This window comes from Solanum verrucosum, unplaced genomic scaffold (genome assembly GCF_900185275.1).
Source record: "Solanum verrucosum unplaced genomic scaffold, falcon-dt-bn FXZP01000214.1, whole genome shotgun sequence".
NCBI classification, from domain to species: domain Eukaryota; kingdom Viridiplantae; phylum Streptophyta; class Magnoliopsida; order Solanales; family Solanaceae; genus Solanum; species Solanum verrucosum.
In genome coordinates, this window is record NW_026020059.1 from 2,899,413 (window position 1) to 2,918,910 (window position 19,498).

At 34.4% G+C, this 19,498-nt stretch overlaps 2 protein-coding genes across 2 annotated transcripts in view; both read right to left on the minus strand.

Annotated features, from left to right (window-relative positions):
• Window positions 1–19,498, minus strand: part of LOC125823287 (alpha-aminoadipic semialdehyde synthase-like) — a 120,526-nt gene that overhangs the window by 70,367 nt on the left and 30,661 nt on the right. The window lies entirely within an intron of this gene.
• LOC125823297 (pectinesterase/pectinesterase inhibitor PPE8B-like) lies at window positions 1,827–7,336 on the minus strand. Its single transcript, XM_049502690.1, has 3 exons — window positions 6,809–7,336; window positions 3,891–4,493; window positions 1,827–2,544 (listed from the first exon to the last, which is right to left on the minus strand). The coding sequence occupies exons 1-3, from the start codon at window positions 7,113–7,115 to the stop codon at window positions 1,847–1,849; spliced, it is 1,608 nt and encodes a 535-aa protein (XP_049358647.1). The 5' UTR covers window positions 7,116–7,336; the 3' UTR covers window positions 1,827–1,846.

The following is a 19,498-nucleotide window of genomic DNA, read 5'->3' on the forward strand; positions in this document are numbered from 1 at the left end:
AAATAAATATAAAATACAATCTTCTCTCCTCCCTCTCTCGATCTCACTTATCTCTCACCTCCTAATGTGTATTCATTTTAATACAAATCAGTTGTATTTGTATTTTTTTTCTCCAAAATCCACAAAAAAAAAGACAAAAATACAAATGCACAGCAAATCAAAAAATTGTTGCGAATTGTAATTAGGTATACTGTAGCTATGGAGTCCTATTTAAGGCCTAATGTTTGTTGTTTTTGAAAGTTTCCCGTATATTAAGGACAATTTGACCTAATAGGTAGATTGAGAGACAAATTTGAATAATTTCTAATAGGTTAAGGACAATTTTTAACCAATGAGTGGAAGGAGGAACAAATTTGATCTTAACGGATGAAAAGAGATCATTCTTGAATCATTACTAATGCATATGGAGACATTTTTCAACCTCTTATCACATATGAAATGTAGGATAAAGAAATCTTAAATTTAATGATATGAGTAGGATATTAAGCTTCGAATAGAATTACAACTAAATATAATATAAACTTTATCTGAAACTTAATTCTAAAATATACGTTATCCCACGTACTCCCTTTATCCCTAATTATTTGTTCACTTTTCTTTTTTTTAGTTGTTCCTAATTACTTGTCTATTTTGACAAATCAAGAAGGGACGATTTCTTTTTACCTATTATACCCTCAATTAATTACTTTGAAACTTGAAAATCTTAAGTTTTGAATTCATGCACTTCATAATTAATAGGGGTAAAATGGTAAATTCACTATGTCAATAAATATTTTCTTAATAGGTGTGTTAATTCAAAAGTTGACAAATAATTAGAGACGGGGAGTACCAAACAACTCCTTATTGCATGAATTCATTGGACATCAACATCACATAGATATTTTGGAGATCAGTTAATTAAAGCTAAGCCATAAATGTGTCATACAACTGCCTAAGAGGAAAAAGAAGGAATTTCCACGTGAACTATCGTTGTTTGGCTTTATTATTTTTGTAGAAAACGCGTAATATTTTGATTTCAATCAATTTTATTTGGTGGAAGATGGAAAGGAAACCCATTAAATCTCTATCTATTATATAAATAAAAAATATCTGTCATCTTTTAGCCTAGATGGATAGGCACAAACACAAGAAGTAATGTCATTGGCTGAGACTCTGTTGTAATGGAGGAGGCACGCACCAACCACAACAGGTTCTGCAGAGTTATAGCTTTACCCAATTTGTCATTTTCATTTTACGGACACTCTCAGTCTCACATGGAATCTGGTCCCAAGTTTGTTAACCATCAAAACTTGAGAGACAGCTCAAAATAATACCTACGTACAAGTTTAAGGTTAAGTTAGCGTAAAAAGTTTTGAGGAAAATGTATTAATCCCTCCGTTCACTTTTAGTTTGTTATGTTGCGTTTTTCTAAAGTTTTTTTTTTACTTTACTAAACCTTCCCTCAAGTCAAAAAAAATAAAAATAAATAAATTAAAACAGAGTACTAAGTAACATTTTATTTGGAATATATAATCGTCACTTAAAAGAATTTCAGAGTGATGAAATCAAATCCAACCATACGAATTAATCATTTCAGATGAAAACTCTGCATAAAATTCAAAAGTTATTAATTCTCATAATATATAGTTCATCCAAAGTGTCCAAAGATCTTAACTAATCAAACATGTATTTATACTTTATAGATGTGCCAGTAGAATGGATAAAAATAGTACTACATGATGAGTAAATAGAAAGAAAAATGGTCCAATGCGTCCAAAAACAGACAACTAAAAAAGAACAAAATATGATGTTATAACAAACAAAATGAAGATACATATATGGGTACAGTCCATAGATATCAGTAACTTTAAACCGCTAGACCAGCGGTATACTTAACTCCCGTAGGAGGCAGCCATGAGTTTCCCAAAAGGAACTGAGAAACGGTAAAATTATTTGCCTGTGATGAATCATTGAGCAAATGAAAACCAGGCCACTTAACTCTACCGCCCAAACCAGCGCCAGGCCCATAATTTTGGTACTCTGCATAATACAATGTGTCAAGTGAAATATTTCCGTTCCATTCTAACCAACCTTGAGGTCTAATTACATTACTCATGTAAGATTGCATGATCACAGTTCGCGAATACGTCTTCCATGGTCTTCCAAGATACGTATACGTAGAATTGAGAGAAGCTAATAGATCCGGCTCACCAGATATGTTCGAAAATTGGATAGTGAAACCTGTTGTTTCAGCAATTTCCTTTCGACCTTGGGCTGTAATTGTGTTTTTTTGTTGTGACAGTCCTTTTCGTGCTAATATTTGACAGTTTTGGAAAATGGCTGTACCGTCTCCGAAAATGAAATCGACTGTGCCAGTAATAGTACAGTCCCTGTAGAATTGTCGCATCGAGTGGGCGTAGAGAGTGTCTTGGTAGCCCCTCACCGCGCATCGGAACAAGACGGATAAGTCAGAGTCGGACCGAAATGCAACTGCTTGGTGTTTTTCGGGTCCTGCTGTGTTCTCAAATGTTATGTCCCGTGCTATGAATCCTTGACCTTTTACCGCTGCATTCAGTGACAGAATCAGAAATTTTTTGACTAAGGTCATACTAAATAGGGAAAAATAACAAATATACCTTCGAACTATCGTAAATAGTATGCAAATATCATATGTCATACTTTAAGGACATTGGTGTCCCTGTCGTTCAAAAACTACAACATATATGTCCTTCACTCTAACGGAATACTAAATATGGACATGTGACGCAATCTTAATCCAATATTTAATAAATGTCGGGTCAGTGGATAAGATTATAATATGTATATGTCAATTACTATAAAAGGTATATATGCTCTAGTTTTTAGACGGTAAAAGCATCAATGTCTCAAAAATATTACAAAGATTACCTGCATATTATTTACTATTGTCATTATTGTTATTCAATAATTTTCGTATATATATACTTACTGTATAGTTTTTCTACTAAGAAAATTCAACTCAACTCGATGACTTAAAAAAGAGATCTGCGCTGGCTGTATTATATGCAATTATATGCACATATGATACAGGAACACCGACATTTTAATTAGGTACGTTACTTGGGATGAATCAAATCATTTTCGAAATTTGCATTTGTCTTATAGTAACTAGCTAGTAGGTGTTGAATGTTGATAGTTGATAAGAGTTAGACACGTAATAATAATTTAGGAATTAAATTTATGAATTATTTTAGGGCGCTCATTATTTTATGTAATTCTTATTTTTTTTATTTTTTTCTGAATAATTATTTCACTTTATTTCTGTTTGGCCATGATATTCTAGATTAAACCAAAACCCTTGTTTTCACTTTTTTTTTTTTCATTTTAAATTTATTTTGTTTTTAAATAAATCCTAGTATTTTTTTATTTTCATAAAATAACATTATTTAAATTATATTTTATATCCTTTGAAATAATAGATTTAAATTTTAAATATTATCTTTAAAAGTTATGATCATACACAACTGCAACTCCAGCTTAAAAGATTTCCAATATAATAAATTATTTTTTTACTTATAACATAATTAAAAATATTTTTTTTATTTTAATTAAATTAAAAATATTTAAAATATAACAAAGTACCCATCAATCATATGATATTAAATGTTTTATATAAAAAAATTTAAATTAAGAAACTATTTAAAAAAAGAAAAATTACATTATTTAAAATGGAAAGAGTGATTAATTAGCCTATTTGCAGACATACCTTATGGGCCATGTTTAAAAAGCAGAATAAAAATAGTGGTATTTTTATAATCTTATCAAAATATGCGTCCTATCATTATTAAATAAAAGTGGGGGGATGTTTTGAAATATTGAGTACGTAACTCCACGTGAATTAAGATAATATATGACAATAAATGAAAACTTACCAAATGTTGCAGATCTATAAGTGGTCCATCCATCAATAAAATTTCTATTCCCAGAAATAATAGTAACATCAATTCCATCACCAATCATCATAATATTCCATTTTTTCTTGCTAATCTCCACATACTCTTTATAAATTCCCTTCTTAATATATATCACAAATCTTTTTGTACTTAATTGTGGTGCTGCGTCTATCGCATCTTTAATTCGTGTAAAATTACCAGTTCCGTCAAGAGCTACCACAACGTCTGTAACTACCCCTTTAGTTGGACTTGATGCTTGCAATAACCTTCTATCTTTTCGTTTAATCCACGAAGGAAATGAATTGTTGTCTGACGTTAATTTTCTTTCTCGGGAGAATTGCCACGGCTTCCCACGTCTGGCATTGGCCTCCGAGGGGAAGACGTTTTTCTTAGGGACGGGGCGGACCATAAGAAGAATGTCGCGGACTAATGAAGTGACTTGGTTGAGACTTCCCGCAACCAAATTCTTGACTAGTCCGTTTGTGCCATCGAATCCTTCGGTGCATGTATCTTGATTAATTAATGCTCCACTTAAATAATTCTTCAAATCTGCACTTAGATTACCTGTACTGTTGTTTTTCCCTGTCCCATCATACCACCAATGTTATTAAAAATGTAATGTTTATGTTTCGAAAATAAAGGAAAAAAAGGTCTGATATATTCCACGTGACACACATATATATACCTCGAAAATATAATAAGTTAGGTGATTATTCAATTCATGATTTGACATTTCTTTATTCTAAGTTCACGTTTGTTAGATAGAAGTTTTGTTGGTCTAGCATTTTAAAATGTAATTCTATTTTTAACTGTATATTAGTATTATATTTGTGGTATTCAAACGACTCTAAAGTCGAAACCACTCCAACATTTTTTGGCAAGATTATCCGGATTCTTTGGAATATGGGATATGACATATTAAAGTTAACATAAAGATTACCCCAACAAATTTGAAAATTATGTAAATGTTAGAGTAGATCTCCAATTATTCTTTTTATGATAAAAGATGTAAAAGATTTGACAAGTATATATACATTTTCTTTTGGGGAAAATTGGTGACATTTGGTACAATCTAGGCAATAATTAAACTGGGTAAATTCTCCGAAATTGCATAGAAATATTATTTTTATTTTTTGATACAGTAAAAACATTTTTTTCTCTCCTAATGAAATGACATGTCACAGTATTCCTTTTTTTTAACAATATATTTTTTAACTATTTTAAATCATCCATATTATTTACTCAATAAAAAATTATTACTTTTATATATTGTTAATATATATATATAGTGGGGTTAAAATGTCATGTCACATGTTTTAACGAGACTTAAGTGCATGTGGAACAAACTCACAACAAGTCTTCATATTTTGATATCGTTCTATATTATGAATTATGTATATGAATATGTACATTATTTTCCCTACAATTGGGACTATTGGACTTAATTTTAAAATGATGATTTTAACATGAATTTTGCTCTATGAATAGCCCAATGATTGAAAACATGATTTAACGACTTTAAACAAGAATTTCAACTGAACATTGATTTTTTTTTAGTTGCCCCTATTATGGTATGACGATTGTGAAATGACTTATGATATGTGATTACTATGCAAGATGACTTATTATGTTCGATTGATTCGTCATGATTACAATTTTTTTTTGTTTAGATTACTCTTTGGGAGGATGATATCCAGCTAAAAGGTCAATATTTTGAGTACATTAGGGCTTTAACTGGATTCAAATTCTAGTCTTCTAGGTGGTTCATCTGGCTTGTATCAGTAATACAAGGGCACTTTTACTCCTCATAGATACACTATTAATCATATCCTAATTTTTGTCAATTTCTTAAGATATATATATAATTTTTTTGAAATTAACGGATTCACGCACATCCCTATATATATCCCTATATATAAATGTGGATCTGCCTCTGGTCACTCATGAACCCGCCCAGGCCCTTACTAGTTCCTCCCTGCCCACATGCCTTCGATTTCAGCTTTTCCTATTCAAATTTGGTTTGACTAGGACGACTTCCTAAACACCCTAAACCATATAAATACCCTATAAACATCTTTTACTAGGGGGATTTTCAAACCTAAAGTTCATAAAAATAACAAATGATAATTAGGACGTGAAACTCATAAAAAAGTAATAGTTCAATATAATTTTGACCATTAGTTTAAAAGAAAAATATTAAAACTTTAAGAAAACCGCCCTCTTTAAGAAAAACTAAAAAGAGCATAAAACAGAGGATTGGAGCTAAAAACTTTCTATTTGATTTTTAAAGTAGTACGCCTTCCGTCCCTATTTATTTATTAAGTATTTCATAATTCGATTTTTTTAACTTGTCATTTTTGACAAATCAAAGAAGATTATATCCTCAATTTATTAATATTGAATTAATGTTTTTGAAAAATACAGTAAGTAAATTTGTTTGAGACTCTATCAATTAATAGTAGTACAATAGTAAACTAGTACGTGTGTCAGTTTAAAATTTGGCAAGTAAATATGAATAGCCGGAGTAGTAAATTTTTATTACTCGAATAAAGCGTAAAACAGGCCTAAAAGATAAAGGAACAAGACAGACCTATTGCGAATTAAAGGTTTAAAGCGATTATCTCAAAAAGAGCAGAAAAAATTAAGTGCGTTAACCTTTTCCTAAAGTGCATAACTCATCAAAAATGAACAAATTAAAGATAGGTAATTTTCTTTTTTGGTTTTCTATTCAGTATCCGGTACTCACATTGAAGTCTCATTAAATCTAGATTCACATCAGGAAGTCAGGTAAAACACTCCCTAAACTCGAAACATCTGATTAAGGACGAAGAAGTACTTATCACTCAATCACAACCCTGATGGTAAAGTTAATACAATGTAAATAAATAGATAGATACCTTTGGGATTCTGAGAAGCAGTAAGAGTCCAAGTAAGTTCATCTGCTGAGAGATCCAACAGATCAAGACAATCAGAAATGGCATTAGAAAGTCGAAAATCGCCAAAGAAGCTAGCGAATTTTGACACTAACGAAGTGACTTGACGAACAATGTCGATGGTAGACTTAACCGAACCCAAAAACTCGGATGTTGGCACTTGCAAACATTCTGATTGAAAAAAATCCTCATCAGCAGCATAGCTCTTCAAAGGACAAGTACTAGTTATACATAAAAGTACCAAAATCACTCCACAAAATAAATTACCCATAATAACGTCCCACACTTAATTTTATAGTAATAATGAGCATGCACGTAGTTTAATTTTGGCTAGTAAGCCTATGGATAAAAATTTTGATTGATAATAATGAATTAATAAATATATAGAAGGAGAGGAAGGGGAAAATTTATTGTTATAGTTGGGGGACAGGTGAGAGCATTGAAGAAAGAGATATATATATAAGCAGAAGGGAACGTGCATGGTTTTATGACTCTCACCTCTCGTGTTGACCTATTAGTATAATTCATCAATTTCATAATTATTTGTATGGATATAAATCATGTTATTAAGAGTAAAAAAAAAAAATTTAAAAAATTATTTTTAATTATAAAAAGATACTGATATTCTTTTTAATACAATCTAGAGAAAAAAGTGTCACATAAATTGAGACAGAGAGAATATTTCTTCTATTTATTTTTACTTGTGATTTTTAACATATTAAGAAAAAAACAATTACTGTATTTTTTCCATGTTTTACGTATACGTAACATTAATTACTTGTTCCATAAATCATTTTTTCAAAACATAATACTCCCTCCGTTTATTTTTACGTGTCACAGTTTGACTTGGCACACCATTAAGAAAATAATGAATGATATAAGTATTTTACCAAACTATCCCCATTAAAAGATGTCTTGGAAAATGATTTGGAAAATAAGTACTCCCTCCATTTCAAATTAATTGAATTGTTGAGGTGTTTCACACCCTTTAAGAAAAGAATATTAAGACATAAATTAGGCATAACTTTCCATTTTTACCCTTATTAATTATTGTCAAATTTATGATTAAAATAGCTAAACATTAATTAATAACTAATTCCAATACTAACTTATGAATGGTAAAATTGGAAGAACATTCTAAAAGTAGTATTGAAAATTGAACAATTAAGTTAATTTGAAAAATGAAAAATGTCTTGACAATTCAATTAATTTGAACTGGAAGGAATATTTAACGCTGAGAGTAAAACATGAAATAATTTATTGTCTTTTCTTGATATGTCAAAAATGACTATGAAATTTATTTTAGAAATAAATGACAAGTAAAAATGAACAGAAAGAGTATTAAACATCAACTAATAGGAATTGATAGTGTGATACATTAGTTATATCAATCATTATTTTTCAAATAAATGTATCAAATTCAAATATAACAAGTAAAAATACGTAGATCGATAGATGACATGCCTTTGAGATTTTGTGGGTTTTTGTGGGCGAAGGGTGTCGGTGACATTGCACCTAAGTTGAAATGTCACTGCTAACAGAACATGAGTAGTGATATTCTAGGACGGTGGTGGGACTAACTTTCATTTGACGCTGAAACAACTTTCAATTTTAGACAATTATAATTTTATTTATTTTTGTATAATTTCATATAGTACGTTGATAAAAAAAAATACTATTTTAAAAATATTTATATATAATCTATAATGTGTTCCGCTCCTACTTAGGGGTTCATCCGAACCCCCTTTGGCTAAAAATATTACTATTTACACATGGTTAAAATTATTTTTTAGATATGTATAATAGATGTCGAACCCCCCTTTCACTAGTTCGTGTGTTTACTTCTCAGATTTTATACCCCCTTATTAAAAATTTTGGTTCTGCCACTAATGGGGTGATAAGAATAGAATGAAAATAAAGTGTGTTGGAGGACGTGAAGGATAATTTTAATATTTATATTTTATTAGAAAAGTTTAAATCTTTTCATTTTTAAGAAACTTGTTCTTTTACTGAAAATATATTTATTAAATAAATGTAATCATCCATTCATATGAAAATTAAAATAAATTTTCTGAGTATTTTTTTTCTCCTACTGAACACACCCTTAATGGGAGCTGCTTCTTGCTTTTTTGACCAAGCTAAGGTTCAACCAAACCAATTTAATGTCTTCTTCTTTCAATTTAAGTGATAGAATTTGAATCTAGCACGTAATTTTTTCTTTTAAAAAAAAAAGACTTGAAGATTTCTGAATTTATATTTCAAAAATATTACTTTTATACATATTTATGAGGTCATAAAATTTGTTATTATATTATAAATAAAAGTAAAATTAAAATTAAAAGGGAGCTCCTAAACTGTCAGAAAATTGTCCACAATTTTGCCATAAACATGTAAAAGACCATAGTAACCTTTTTCTTTTCAAAGCAAAGTTAAAGTCTTTCCAAAACAAAAATACTGAAATTTAGGATGCATTTATTATTTTAACAACATGAACCTCTTTGGATCCCACCTATTAAAGCATTCAATGGTTTCATTCCTATTTTTAATTCTTTGTCTTCTTTTTTTCTTTGCCAATTTACTTCTTTTTCTTCTTATTATTGTAATATCAAAAGTTCCTATCAACACAATTCTTCCTAACATTTCTCTTGCGTCTCTCCACCATTCTCTCAAAGATCCTTAGTATCTTAGGCTAATTTGACATAGCAAAAAATTGAGCAAGTTGTGCAAAAATATGAGCCGGTTTTCAAGTGTCACGTGTGCGCTTAGTTGAAGACTAAGGACGTGACATATAATTTTAAAATATTATCAAACATAATTATAATTATAATTTTATAAAAAATTACTAGGGGAATCTTAGTAGCTCAGTTGGTTAGCTACCTGAACTTACCTTGTTGTTGAGGGTTCGATTACCCGCCTTATAATTCACTCTCTCATATTCCCTTTCCTTACCCTTAATTGAAAAGACGGAAAATGGTCAAAATTATCCTCGAACTATTCGAAATAGCTCATATTACCCTTTATGAATGTTTGAGATCAAAACTACCCTTGTCGTCTATGTTTTGGACCACAAATACCTTAAAACGTTATCTTTCTCATATATACTGACATGACAGTCCACCTAGGCAATCCAATATGGCAAAAATGTCTTTCTCTCAATTATGTTGTTCTTCCTTGTTCATCTCTATCACAATTTTTTTTTAATAAAAAACTATCAAAAATAGTTCTTTCATTGTTCTTGTTTGAGTTATTTTTCGGACTTTAAAATTCTAATTTCGAAGTCCGCTGAAGTTCGTTTGAGATAGTAGTTGTGTGTTGAATGATGGAGTTCATTGTTTGGATTTTGATGTCATCGAATCTGAGGCTGAAAATTTAATTGTCGAAGTTGAAAGATGTTGAAAAACTCTTGAAGTCATTCCTTTTGTGTTAAACTCAAAAATAGTTACTCATTTGAAAGCTTATGGTGAAAAATTTCTAGCTTTTGTTTGGTTTTTGAAGTGCAAAAATTTGAAGAAACTTAGTTGAATGTTATCAAAAATTGCTTGGAAATTGCAATTTGTTGGAATGTATGCGTCCACCTATGTAGATGGGACCAGGTCCTCAACACAGTTACAGTAATAAACAGTAAAGAACAAATACTGAAAGTAAAGATTGACAATCAACTTTACGTGGAAACCTCCTTGCTCAAGGGAGTAAAACCACGACCTATTCTCAATAGGACTTTTCAAACTGCTTCCACTAATCTTCTCCAAGCAAAAGTAAAAGCCAGTTTACAAAATGAGATTAGCTTGCTAATCTCCACACTAAGCAATACCTCCTATCACTTAGCTGAGCCAGAGCAGATACAACACTGCCCACTATACTAATCCTAACCGATTAATATAGACTTTAGAGTAAGAAACTAAGCTACCCTTAACCTAGTTCTTACAATGATTCACACAAGTTTGAAACGTTTCTTTCACAAGTGAAACGAATCCTACAATATAAGCACGATTACAAGCAGTCAAAGTAACAACTGGTACAGGAAGCACTTGAAGCAATCGATCAGGTCCCTGTTGTTTTGAAGCTTGAAATATCTCTCTTTGAATGAATAATGACTTTGTTGTTTGAGTGTTGAATATATCAACCATGAAAAGTCATTGTCCAATGTACAAATAACTATGCCACTTCTGATTGGTGAAGTACTCTACAACTTCATCAACTTTCTGATGCGGACAACTTTTACAGTTGTTCAGCACTTTGACACGGACGAGTATTCATACTCTGTAGAGGACCAGGTCCCTGCACTTGTGAGGAGATCATCAAAACATCTAGGAACATAAGCACTTATCAATTTCCCCCTTTTTGATGATGACAAACAACCTGCATAACTCCTCATGTGAGTGAACAAACATTCATTCAATAACTGGTGTTCCCCCTTAATAAGTTCCCCCTTAACCCCGAACGAAATGCAACAAAACTTCCCCTTTTTGACGTCATTGAAAAGGTGAAGCAGTAAACATATCCAAGTTAAAACATAAGGCAATTAAGAATTCAGGGGTACGGGCCACACAAAACATGCGTATGAAAGCAAAAAAAGACAATAAATGCACACATGAACATGGCAGAAAACGAAAAGAGCATTATATCACAAATACTGACCACTGTAGTCAGTCAAAACAACACAAAGCCACAAGAGTTTTGAATCATGGGTTAAGGAGAAAAGAAAAACTAGGGAAACATGACACGTTTAGGACGGAGGAGGGAAGGGGATTGAGGGTGCGCATAAGCATAGACAAGCGCTCATCTGCATCTTCATGAGCCTTGATAAGTTGCTTGTTGAGAGCCTGAACTTCCTCACTGAGTGAGGCATTTGTCTTCAGCAGCACTGTACTCTCATCCCTCAACTTTTGCAACACCTGCTCATTTCCATCACTGGTACCAGGTCCCCTCGAAACCGCATTCTGTAATTCAGACTTCAGTTTAGAGATTTTAACCTCCTTGTCATTCAGAATCCCAATGAACTCAGTCACTTTCCGTTTAAGAGCAGCCTGCTACTCTATAACATCTGCTACTTGAGATCTGCTCCTAGCTTTTCCTTCAACACACTCACATTCCAGCAGGGTAGCAGCAGTGAACATCTGCTTAATGGTACCAGGTACCCCTCTTCCCAAAGGCATTTCGAAGTGGTTGAATACAAAATTCAGCAAGTAACCATATGGAATCCCATGTTTTACCTTTTTCCAAGTCATTACCCTGTGCATGTGTTCCAGCATAATGGCAGTGAGGTTGATCTCTTCAAGTTCATCAAGCTTCTCCATGAGAGAAAGATCAGGATCAGATGCCACTGTTCTCTTTTCAGTTCTAGGCACTAACACCTTGTTGATGAACTAAAAAAGTAACTGATATTCGCCTTTGAGAAACTTTTTTGGTAACCCTGCATTCTTGACATCTCCACATTTTGTGGCAAGTTTTGTGAAGTCACTGGATGGTTTACAATCTTCAATCGTTCGAATTCCTTCCACATGAACCCCTAAAATGATCTCTAATATTTCTTCATCCAGACATATTTCAACATTCCTGACAATAGTTGTGATTCCACCACCTTCCAGTAGTTCCATTTTATAGAAGAATTCACGCACTTCAGGTTCGTGCAAGTATGGAACTGGTGGTTCAAAAAGATGATTCCAGTCTTGAATGGTAACAGCGTGAACCAGATTGGCCATACCAAATTTTGTTAGAATGTCAGGGTCAAAGACTCTACCATTCAAGACTCTTTGCTACTCCATTTTCTCTACCCGCTCATCTCTAGTCAATTCCTTTTCTTCGATTTGATTTTTAACCTTGGGACCAGGTCCTTTTACGGTTGTTCCTCTAACTGTTTTCTCCCTTTTTCTCGTTTTGCAAGATATTTCTGCTTTTTAACCTTCACCTCTTTACAGGAGATTTCTTTCCCCCTTTTTGATTTCCCTTTGATTTAACCCTTTCTTCCTCATCTTCTCTTCTTCTTTTTGCCACATACTTGGCAGCATCCTCAGATTCAGTCTCATTGTTCTTAATAGACAAGGGAGTAGAGGCAGGCTGTTCAGGTTCAAGCCCTTCTTTTCTCCTCTTCCTAGTTCTCTTAGTCTGGGCTTTGCTTGCCGCAATAGCACTCCCCATAACCTTTTGTGTTTCGCTCCTTGTAACATACTTCATTTTCTCTCCTTTAGAATGAGACAATACCAACTTTCCCTTCCCCTTTCTTTGTCTCTCTTTTTCTCGTTCAACAGATTTACCAACAATGTCAATCTCAGACGTCCATTTAACTGTTTCCAACTTAGGAATATTTACTTGAGATTGGTTTTCTCCTTGCATTCCCCTTGAGCGCTATCTTAATGGGATATCTTCTTCTTCTTCTTCATTATCGCTCCCAATATCAAAGGATTTTGGTGTTTGGTCAAAGATAGACTCACTTCAGTGAGGGACCTAATCCGGTGACTCCAGTTCATGCTCCAGAATAGTAGGTTGAACATCACCTCTCAATGAGGCTAAGCTTTGAACGGCTACCAATTCCGCTCCAGAGATTAGGATACATGATTCAGGACCTTTCCCTTCTAGCAAGTCCCTTTCAAACAATCTCTCAGATATGGTAGACGACATTGCCATGGAACCAACATCAATTTCTTCTGAAGGAAGTCCAACATTAAGTTTTGTCACAGATTGTGCCTCTGAATTTTGGGATTTGTTACCAGATAAGACCAGAGTGGGAGAACAAACCAAAATATTATCAGAGTACAGAACATGGAAGGCTAAAATGTCGACCGACGGAGTGATGGATTCATCCATTTCACCAACACCGCAGACTGGGTGGATGGAGACTCTTCTGGGGAGTAACGGATAAGTTGAATGAACTAGGGTTTTCAACATCTTGGGAGATAGGTGTCTTTGAAGAAGACTCAGAGTTAGGCATTTTGAATAGAAGAGGGAAGCAAAATTTGGAGAGAAATTTAGAGATTTTTAGAAGAAGGTTTTAGATTAACTTACCAAGAGAATTAGTATTTAAAGTCAAAAGGTATCGGGTCCCAACAGTGGCAACCTTTGGTTTTAGAGGCGACAAGACGTTTGAAACTGACGCATTGAATGGGCGAGTGACATGTGGCAATGATGTTGACATTTAGACAGTGTAGCATAAGTGATACTAACCTCATGAGGACCAGGTCCTTCTTTCAATTTGTAACTCTGCCTGTGTGATTAAACTTTCCCTTCAGCTAGACACACCATGAGTGTATACCTGCATTAAGGTACCAGAAGTGAATTCTTTTATGACAAACATTAAAACAAGTATAGATACTTGCCCTCCTTAACATAATTAATAAGAAGGATTTTGTACAAATTTTGTCAAGGAGTCAGGTAATTTTGTGCATCCCTAGCCTCATCCTGTTTTTTATGAAGGATTTTTTACTTAATGGCTTTGTAAAGATGTTAGCCAGTTGATCTTCAGTCTTGCAGAATCTCATCACCACATTTTGCTTTTCAACATTGTCTCTTAGAAAGTTGGACATGATTTTTTGCCATGTTCATGGCACTAGTGCTATCACACATGAGAGGAATAGTGTCTGTGAGTACACCAAAATCTTCCAGCTGCTGCTTTATCCACAGTAGTTGTGCACAACATGATGCAACAGCCACATACTCTTCCTCTGCAGTAGACAATGCCACAGAATTCTGCTTCTTTGTTCCCCCATGAAATCAAGGCTGATCCCAGGAAGTGTGCCATGCCTGATGTGCTTTTTCGATCAACCAGAAAACTTGCATAATCAACATCAGCATAACCTATAAGATCAAAAGAGTCACCAGTAGGGTAGAAGAGAACCAGGTCCTGAGTTCCCTTCAAGTATCTCAGGATACGTTTGGCTGCCTTCAGGTGAGACTCCTTTGGTGCTGCTTGAAACCTTGCACACATCCCTACACTGAACACTATGTTTTTCCTGCTTGCAGTGAGGTACAGAAGTGACCCAATTATTCCCTTGTACATGGTCTGATTGACCTCCACACCATTTTCATCTCTATCAAGTTTAACACTTGTGCTCATGGGAGTATCCAACACCTTTGCCTCAAGAAGATTAAATTTCTTGAGCAGCTCTTTGATGTACTTCTCTTGACATATTGAGGTGCCTTGAGATGATTGTTTGATCTGCAAGCCTAGAAAGAAAGTGAGCTCCCCCATCATGTTCATTTCGAACTTACTCATCAAATCAACAAACTCTTTGCACAGTGAGTCTGAAGTAGCTCCAAATATGATATCATCCACATATACCTGCACAATCAACAATTCCTTACCTCTAGATTTTAAGAACAGGGTATTATCAATTTTACCTCTCTTGAACCCATTGGCTAGCAAAAATTTTGACAGGCGTTCATACTAAGCTCTGGAGCTTTCTTTAACCCATATAAAACTTTATCCAATTTCAGCACCTGATTGGGCAGGTCTGCATCTTCAAAGCCTAGAGGCTGCTTAACATATACTTCTTCCTTCAGATTCCCATTCAAGAAGGCACTCTTGACATCCATTTGAAACAGCTTGAACTCCATGTGAGCGGCAAATGCTATCAAGATTCTGGTGGCTTCTATTCTAGTACAGGAGCAAATGTCTCATCATAATCAATCCCTTCTTCTTGGTTGTAACCTTGTACCACAAGCCTTGATTTATTTCTAGTAATAGTTCCATGCTCATGAAGTTTGTTTATGAAGACCCATCTGGTCCCAATAATAGTTCTGTCGATTGGTCTGGGGACTAGGTGCCACACCTTGCTTCTCTTAAATTGATGAAGTTCCTCCTACATTGAAGCAATCTACATCCTACAAAGCTTCTTTGATGTTCTTGGGTTCAATGGATGAAATGAATGCTGAATATGCAACTAGATTTCTTGATTTAGATCTAGTTTGAATTCCTGATTCAAGTGGAGAGATGAGATTGTCCCGTGGATGCAAAGATTGATGCTTCAATTCAAACTTTCTGGTAATCTCTTCTTCTCTGTCAACATCAGAATCAGCTTCATCTTCTTGGAGATTTTGAGACAATATTTCCTATGATGAACCTGAGGGACCAGGTCCTCCTGAGTGTTCTGCATCCTTCTCTTTTGTACCCTGATCAACCTGTTGTTTGTTCGTCAGCTCTTCAAACTCGTAGTCCTCATTGTTCTCATTCCTTGTACCAGATTCATCAAACTTGACGTGCATGCTTTCTTCAACGCAAAAAGTTCTTTTATTAAACACCCTGTACGCCTTGCTTGTAAGTGAGTACCTAACAAATACACCCTCATCACTCCTGGCATCAAACTTGCCTAAATCATTCTTTCCATTGTTCAACACAAAACATTTTCACCCAAATGGTTTAAGATGCGCAATTGAAGGTTTTTTGTCATTTAACAGCTCATAGGGTGTTTTCTTGATGATAGATCTGATAAGACACATGTTTGTCACATAACATGCTGTATTAACTGCTTCAGTCCAAAAAATTCATTGCAAGTCTTGAATCAATCAGCATAGTTCTAGCAATCTCCACCAGAGTTCTGTTCTTTCTTTCAACAATTCCATTTTGCTGAGGAGTTCTTGGTGCTGAGAAGTTATGATTGATTCCATTCTCTGAACAAAACCCTTCAAGTTGAGAGTTTTCAAACTCTGTACCATGATTAGATCTGATACTGGCTATCTTGCAGTTTATCTTCAATTGGATGGCTTTGGCAAAGGGGATCAGTTGTCCAGCTGTCTCATCTTTCGTCCGCAGGAACATGTTCCAAGTAAACCTGGAAAAATCATCAACAATGACAAGAATATATTTCTTACCTCCTCTGCTTTAGATTCTGATAGGTCCACATAAGTCCATGTGGACCTATCAGCTCCAGAGGTCTCGTTGTACTGACTCCCTTATTAGCTTTGAATGATGACTTAGTTTGTTTCCCTTTAGCACATGCATCACATACTTTATCATTTGAAAACTTCAGTTTTGGCAATCCACGGACCAGGTCCCCTGTAACAAGTTTGTTCAACAAAGAAGTACTCACATGACCCAGTCGTCGATGCCATAGATCTACATCATCAATTTGAGCACTTAGACAGGACGAATCATCTCCCTCAATAGAGTCCAGATCTGCAACATACATATTTTTTACTCTAGTAGCAGACATGACAACCCTTTTGGTAATGCAGTTTGTAACCAAACATTTGTCAGCCATGAACTTGACTTCATTTCCTTTGTCACAGATTTGTGAAATACTCAAAATATTGTATTTTAGACCCTCCACATAGTGTACATTGCTTATAGAATTATCAACAGATCTCCCTATTCTGCCAATACCAAGAATAGAACCCTTCTTTCCACCACCAAATGATACACCACCACCATGGTGTGTTTTCAAAGAGAGGAAGTTTAAAGTATCTCCAGTCATGTGCCTTGAGAATCCACTGTCTATGTACCAGCACTAACTCCTTCCTCTCTTCTGCATAAGAATCACTTAGATTTCTGAAGCCACCTCAAATGGAGTTCCCAATAACTATCAAAATGCTTGATAAGAAACCTTCATGTCCAGGGGGAAAGTGTTCTTACTGAAATGATAATGGGGACCAGGTCCCTTGTGTTCCCTTTTATCATTGTTTTCAGATCTGACAAATTTCACATGTTTTTCTTTTGCTATTCTCAGAGTCTTACACTTTTCTTTTAGATGACCATAATGCCCACAGTGAGTGCACAATAGATTGTCAGATACAGACACATATTTGCTATGAGGATTATAGAGAGGTTCTATTGGTCTGCATCCCAACCTTTTCTTTCCATTGAAACTCTGATTAGACAGGTTAGAGAGTATCTTAGAGGAATCAGTCCACTTTAAAGAGTGGCTTAGCTCCTCCTTGACCCTACTCAGATCCTTTCTCAGCTGGAAATTAGTTTCAAGAGAAGCAACTAGCTTAGACTCAGAAATTTTAAGCTTTTCTTCCAAATCTTCCTCAAAGATGCTAAGTTTTCTCTTTCCACCCACTGAAGTACCAAGATTCTCCTTAGGAGTTATGTTGCTAGTTTCTAGAGTACCTATCCTTACACTCATTTCAGAAACTTGAGACATGAGAGCTGAATTCTCATCCTCACACAAACTTAATTTTTCATTTAACATTAAGTTTTCAGTGGTTCGCTCATCAACAAAATCAATAAGCAGGGAATCAAGTTTCCTCAATTTTTCAACAGAAAAAGTATCTAGATCATCCTTAAGATCAAAAAGAGTTACCTCATCTGGATCTTCTTCATAATCAGATTTAGTTGTCAAAGAGAAAATGGAGTTGAAAACACTTTCATCATCTTCAATGGCCATCATTGAAACATCCTCATGGCTTTCTACATCTTCTTCTGACTCACTTGAATCATCTCCCCATACAGCAAAGGCTTTTATCACCAACTGATCAGCATGAGCCTTCCTCCGAGCATTATTTGGGACCAGGTCCTTCTTGCGAGGTCTGGTGTCATGAGTTTCTTGCTTTTGATTGGGCCAGTCCCTCATGAAGTGACCAGGCTTGCCACATTTATGGCAAAGATCATTTGCAGTAGCAGTTCTGCTAGCAAGGGTTTTCTTTTGGAAGCCTCCATGCTTCTTTATGATCTTCTGAAATCTTCTAGTGACATACACCATCTCATCCTCCTCCCCAGTCACTTCAGTTTGAGAAGTTCTCAAGGCAATGGACTTTTCCTTCTTTCCTTCTTCCACCGATGTTCCCTGTTTCTTGTTTAGCTCGTAGGTTTGAAGATTCTCAATCAGTTCATCCATGGGAAGAGTAAGAAACTAAGTTACCCTTAACCTAGTTCTTACAATGATTCACACAAGTTTGAAACATTTCTTTCACAAATGAAACGAATCCTACAATATAAGCACGATTACAAGCAATCAAAGTAATAGCTAGTACAAGAAGCACTTGAAGAAATCGATAAGGTCTCTGTTGTTTTGAAGCTTGAAATATCTCTCTTTGAATGAATAATGAATTTGTTGTTTGAGTGTTGAATATATCAACCATGAAAAACCATTGTCCAATGTACAAACAACTACGCCGCTTCTGATTGGTGAAGTACTCTGCAACTTCACCAACTTTCTGACGCGGACAACTTTACAACTGTTCAGCACTTTGACACTAGATGAATATTCATACTCTGCAGAGGACCAGGTCCTTGCACTTGTGAGGAGATCATCAAAACATCTAGAAGCATAAGCACTTATCACAATTGAAGTTGGAAATTGACATTTAACAACTGAATTCTTAGTTTGAAGATTGATATTTGAAGATTTGAGTTGAAATCCCCCCAAAAAATATAAAAAATAGAGTATATGAAGGAGTTCTAAAAAACTTGAAATCTAAAAATCGATTTTGTGAATCTATGACCCCAAAACCCAAACAATGAACTAGATCCTTCAACACGCAATTACAACTTCAAACAAACTTTAGCACACTTTGAAATTGGAGTTCCAACGTCCGATCAACAACTCAAACAAGAGCAATGGAAAAATTATATTTGATTTTCTTTTTGTGATGGATGAACAAGGAAGAACAACATTATTGAGAGGAAGATATTTTTGTCATGTTGGATTGCTTGGGTGGACTGCTATGTTAATTCTAATGGTAAAGATAACATTTTAAGGGTATTTGTGGTCCAAAACA

Excerpts from the sequence above, each read along its gene's own strand:
- LOC125823297 (XM_049502690.1), bottom strand. The coding sequence starts at position 7,115 with ATGGGTAATTTATTTTGTGGAGTGATTTTGGTACTTTTATGTATAACT. Across the intron at positions 4,494-6,808 it reads TGCTTCTCAGAATCCCAAAG|GGAAAAACAACAGTACAGGT; the intron begins GTATCTATCTAT and ends ATGATGGGACAG. Across the intron at positions 2,545-3,890 it reads TTATAGATCTGCAACATTTG|CGGTAAAAGGTCAAGGATTC; the intron begins GTAAGTTTTCAT and ends CACTGAATGCAG.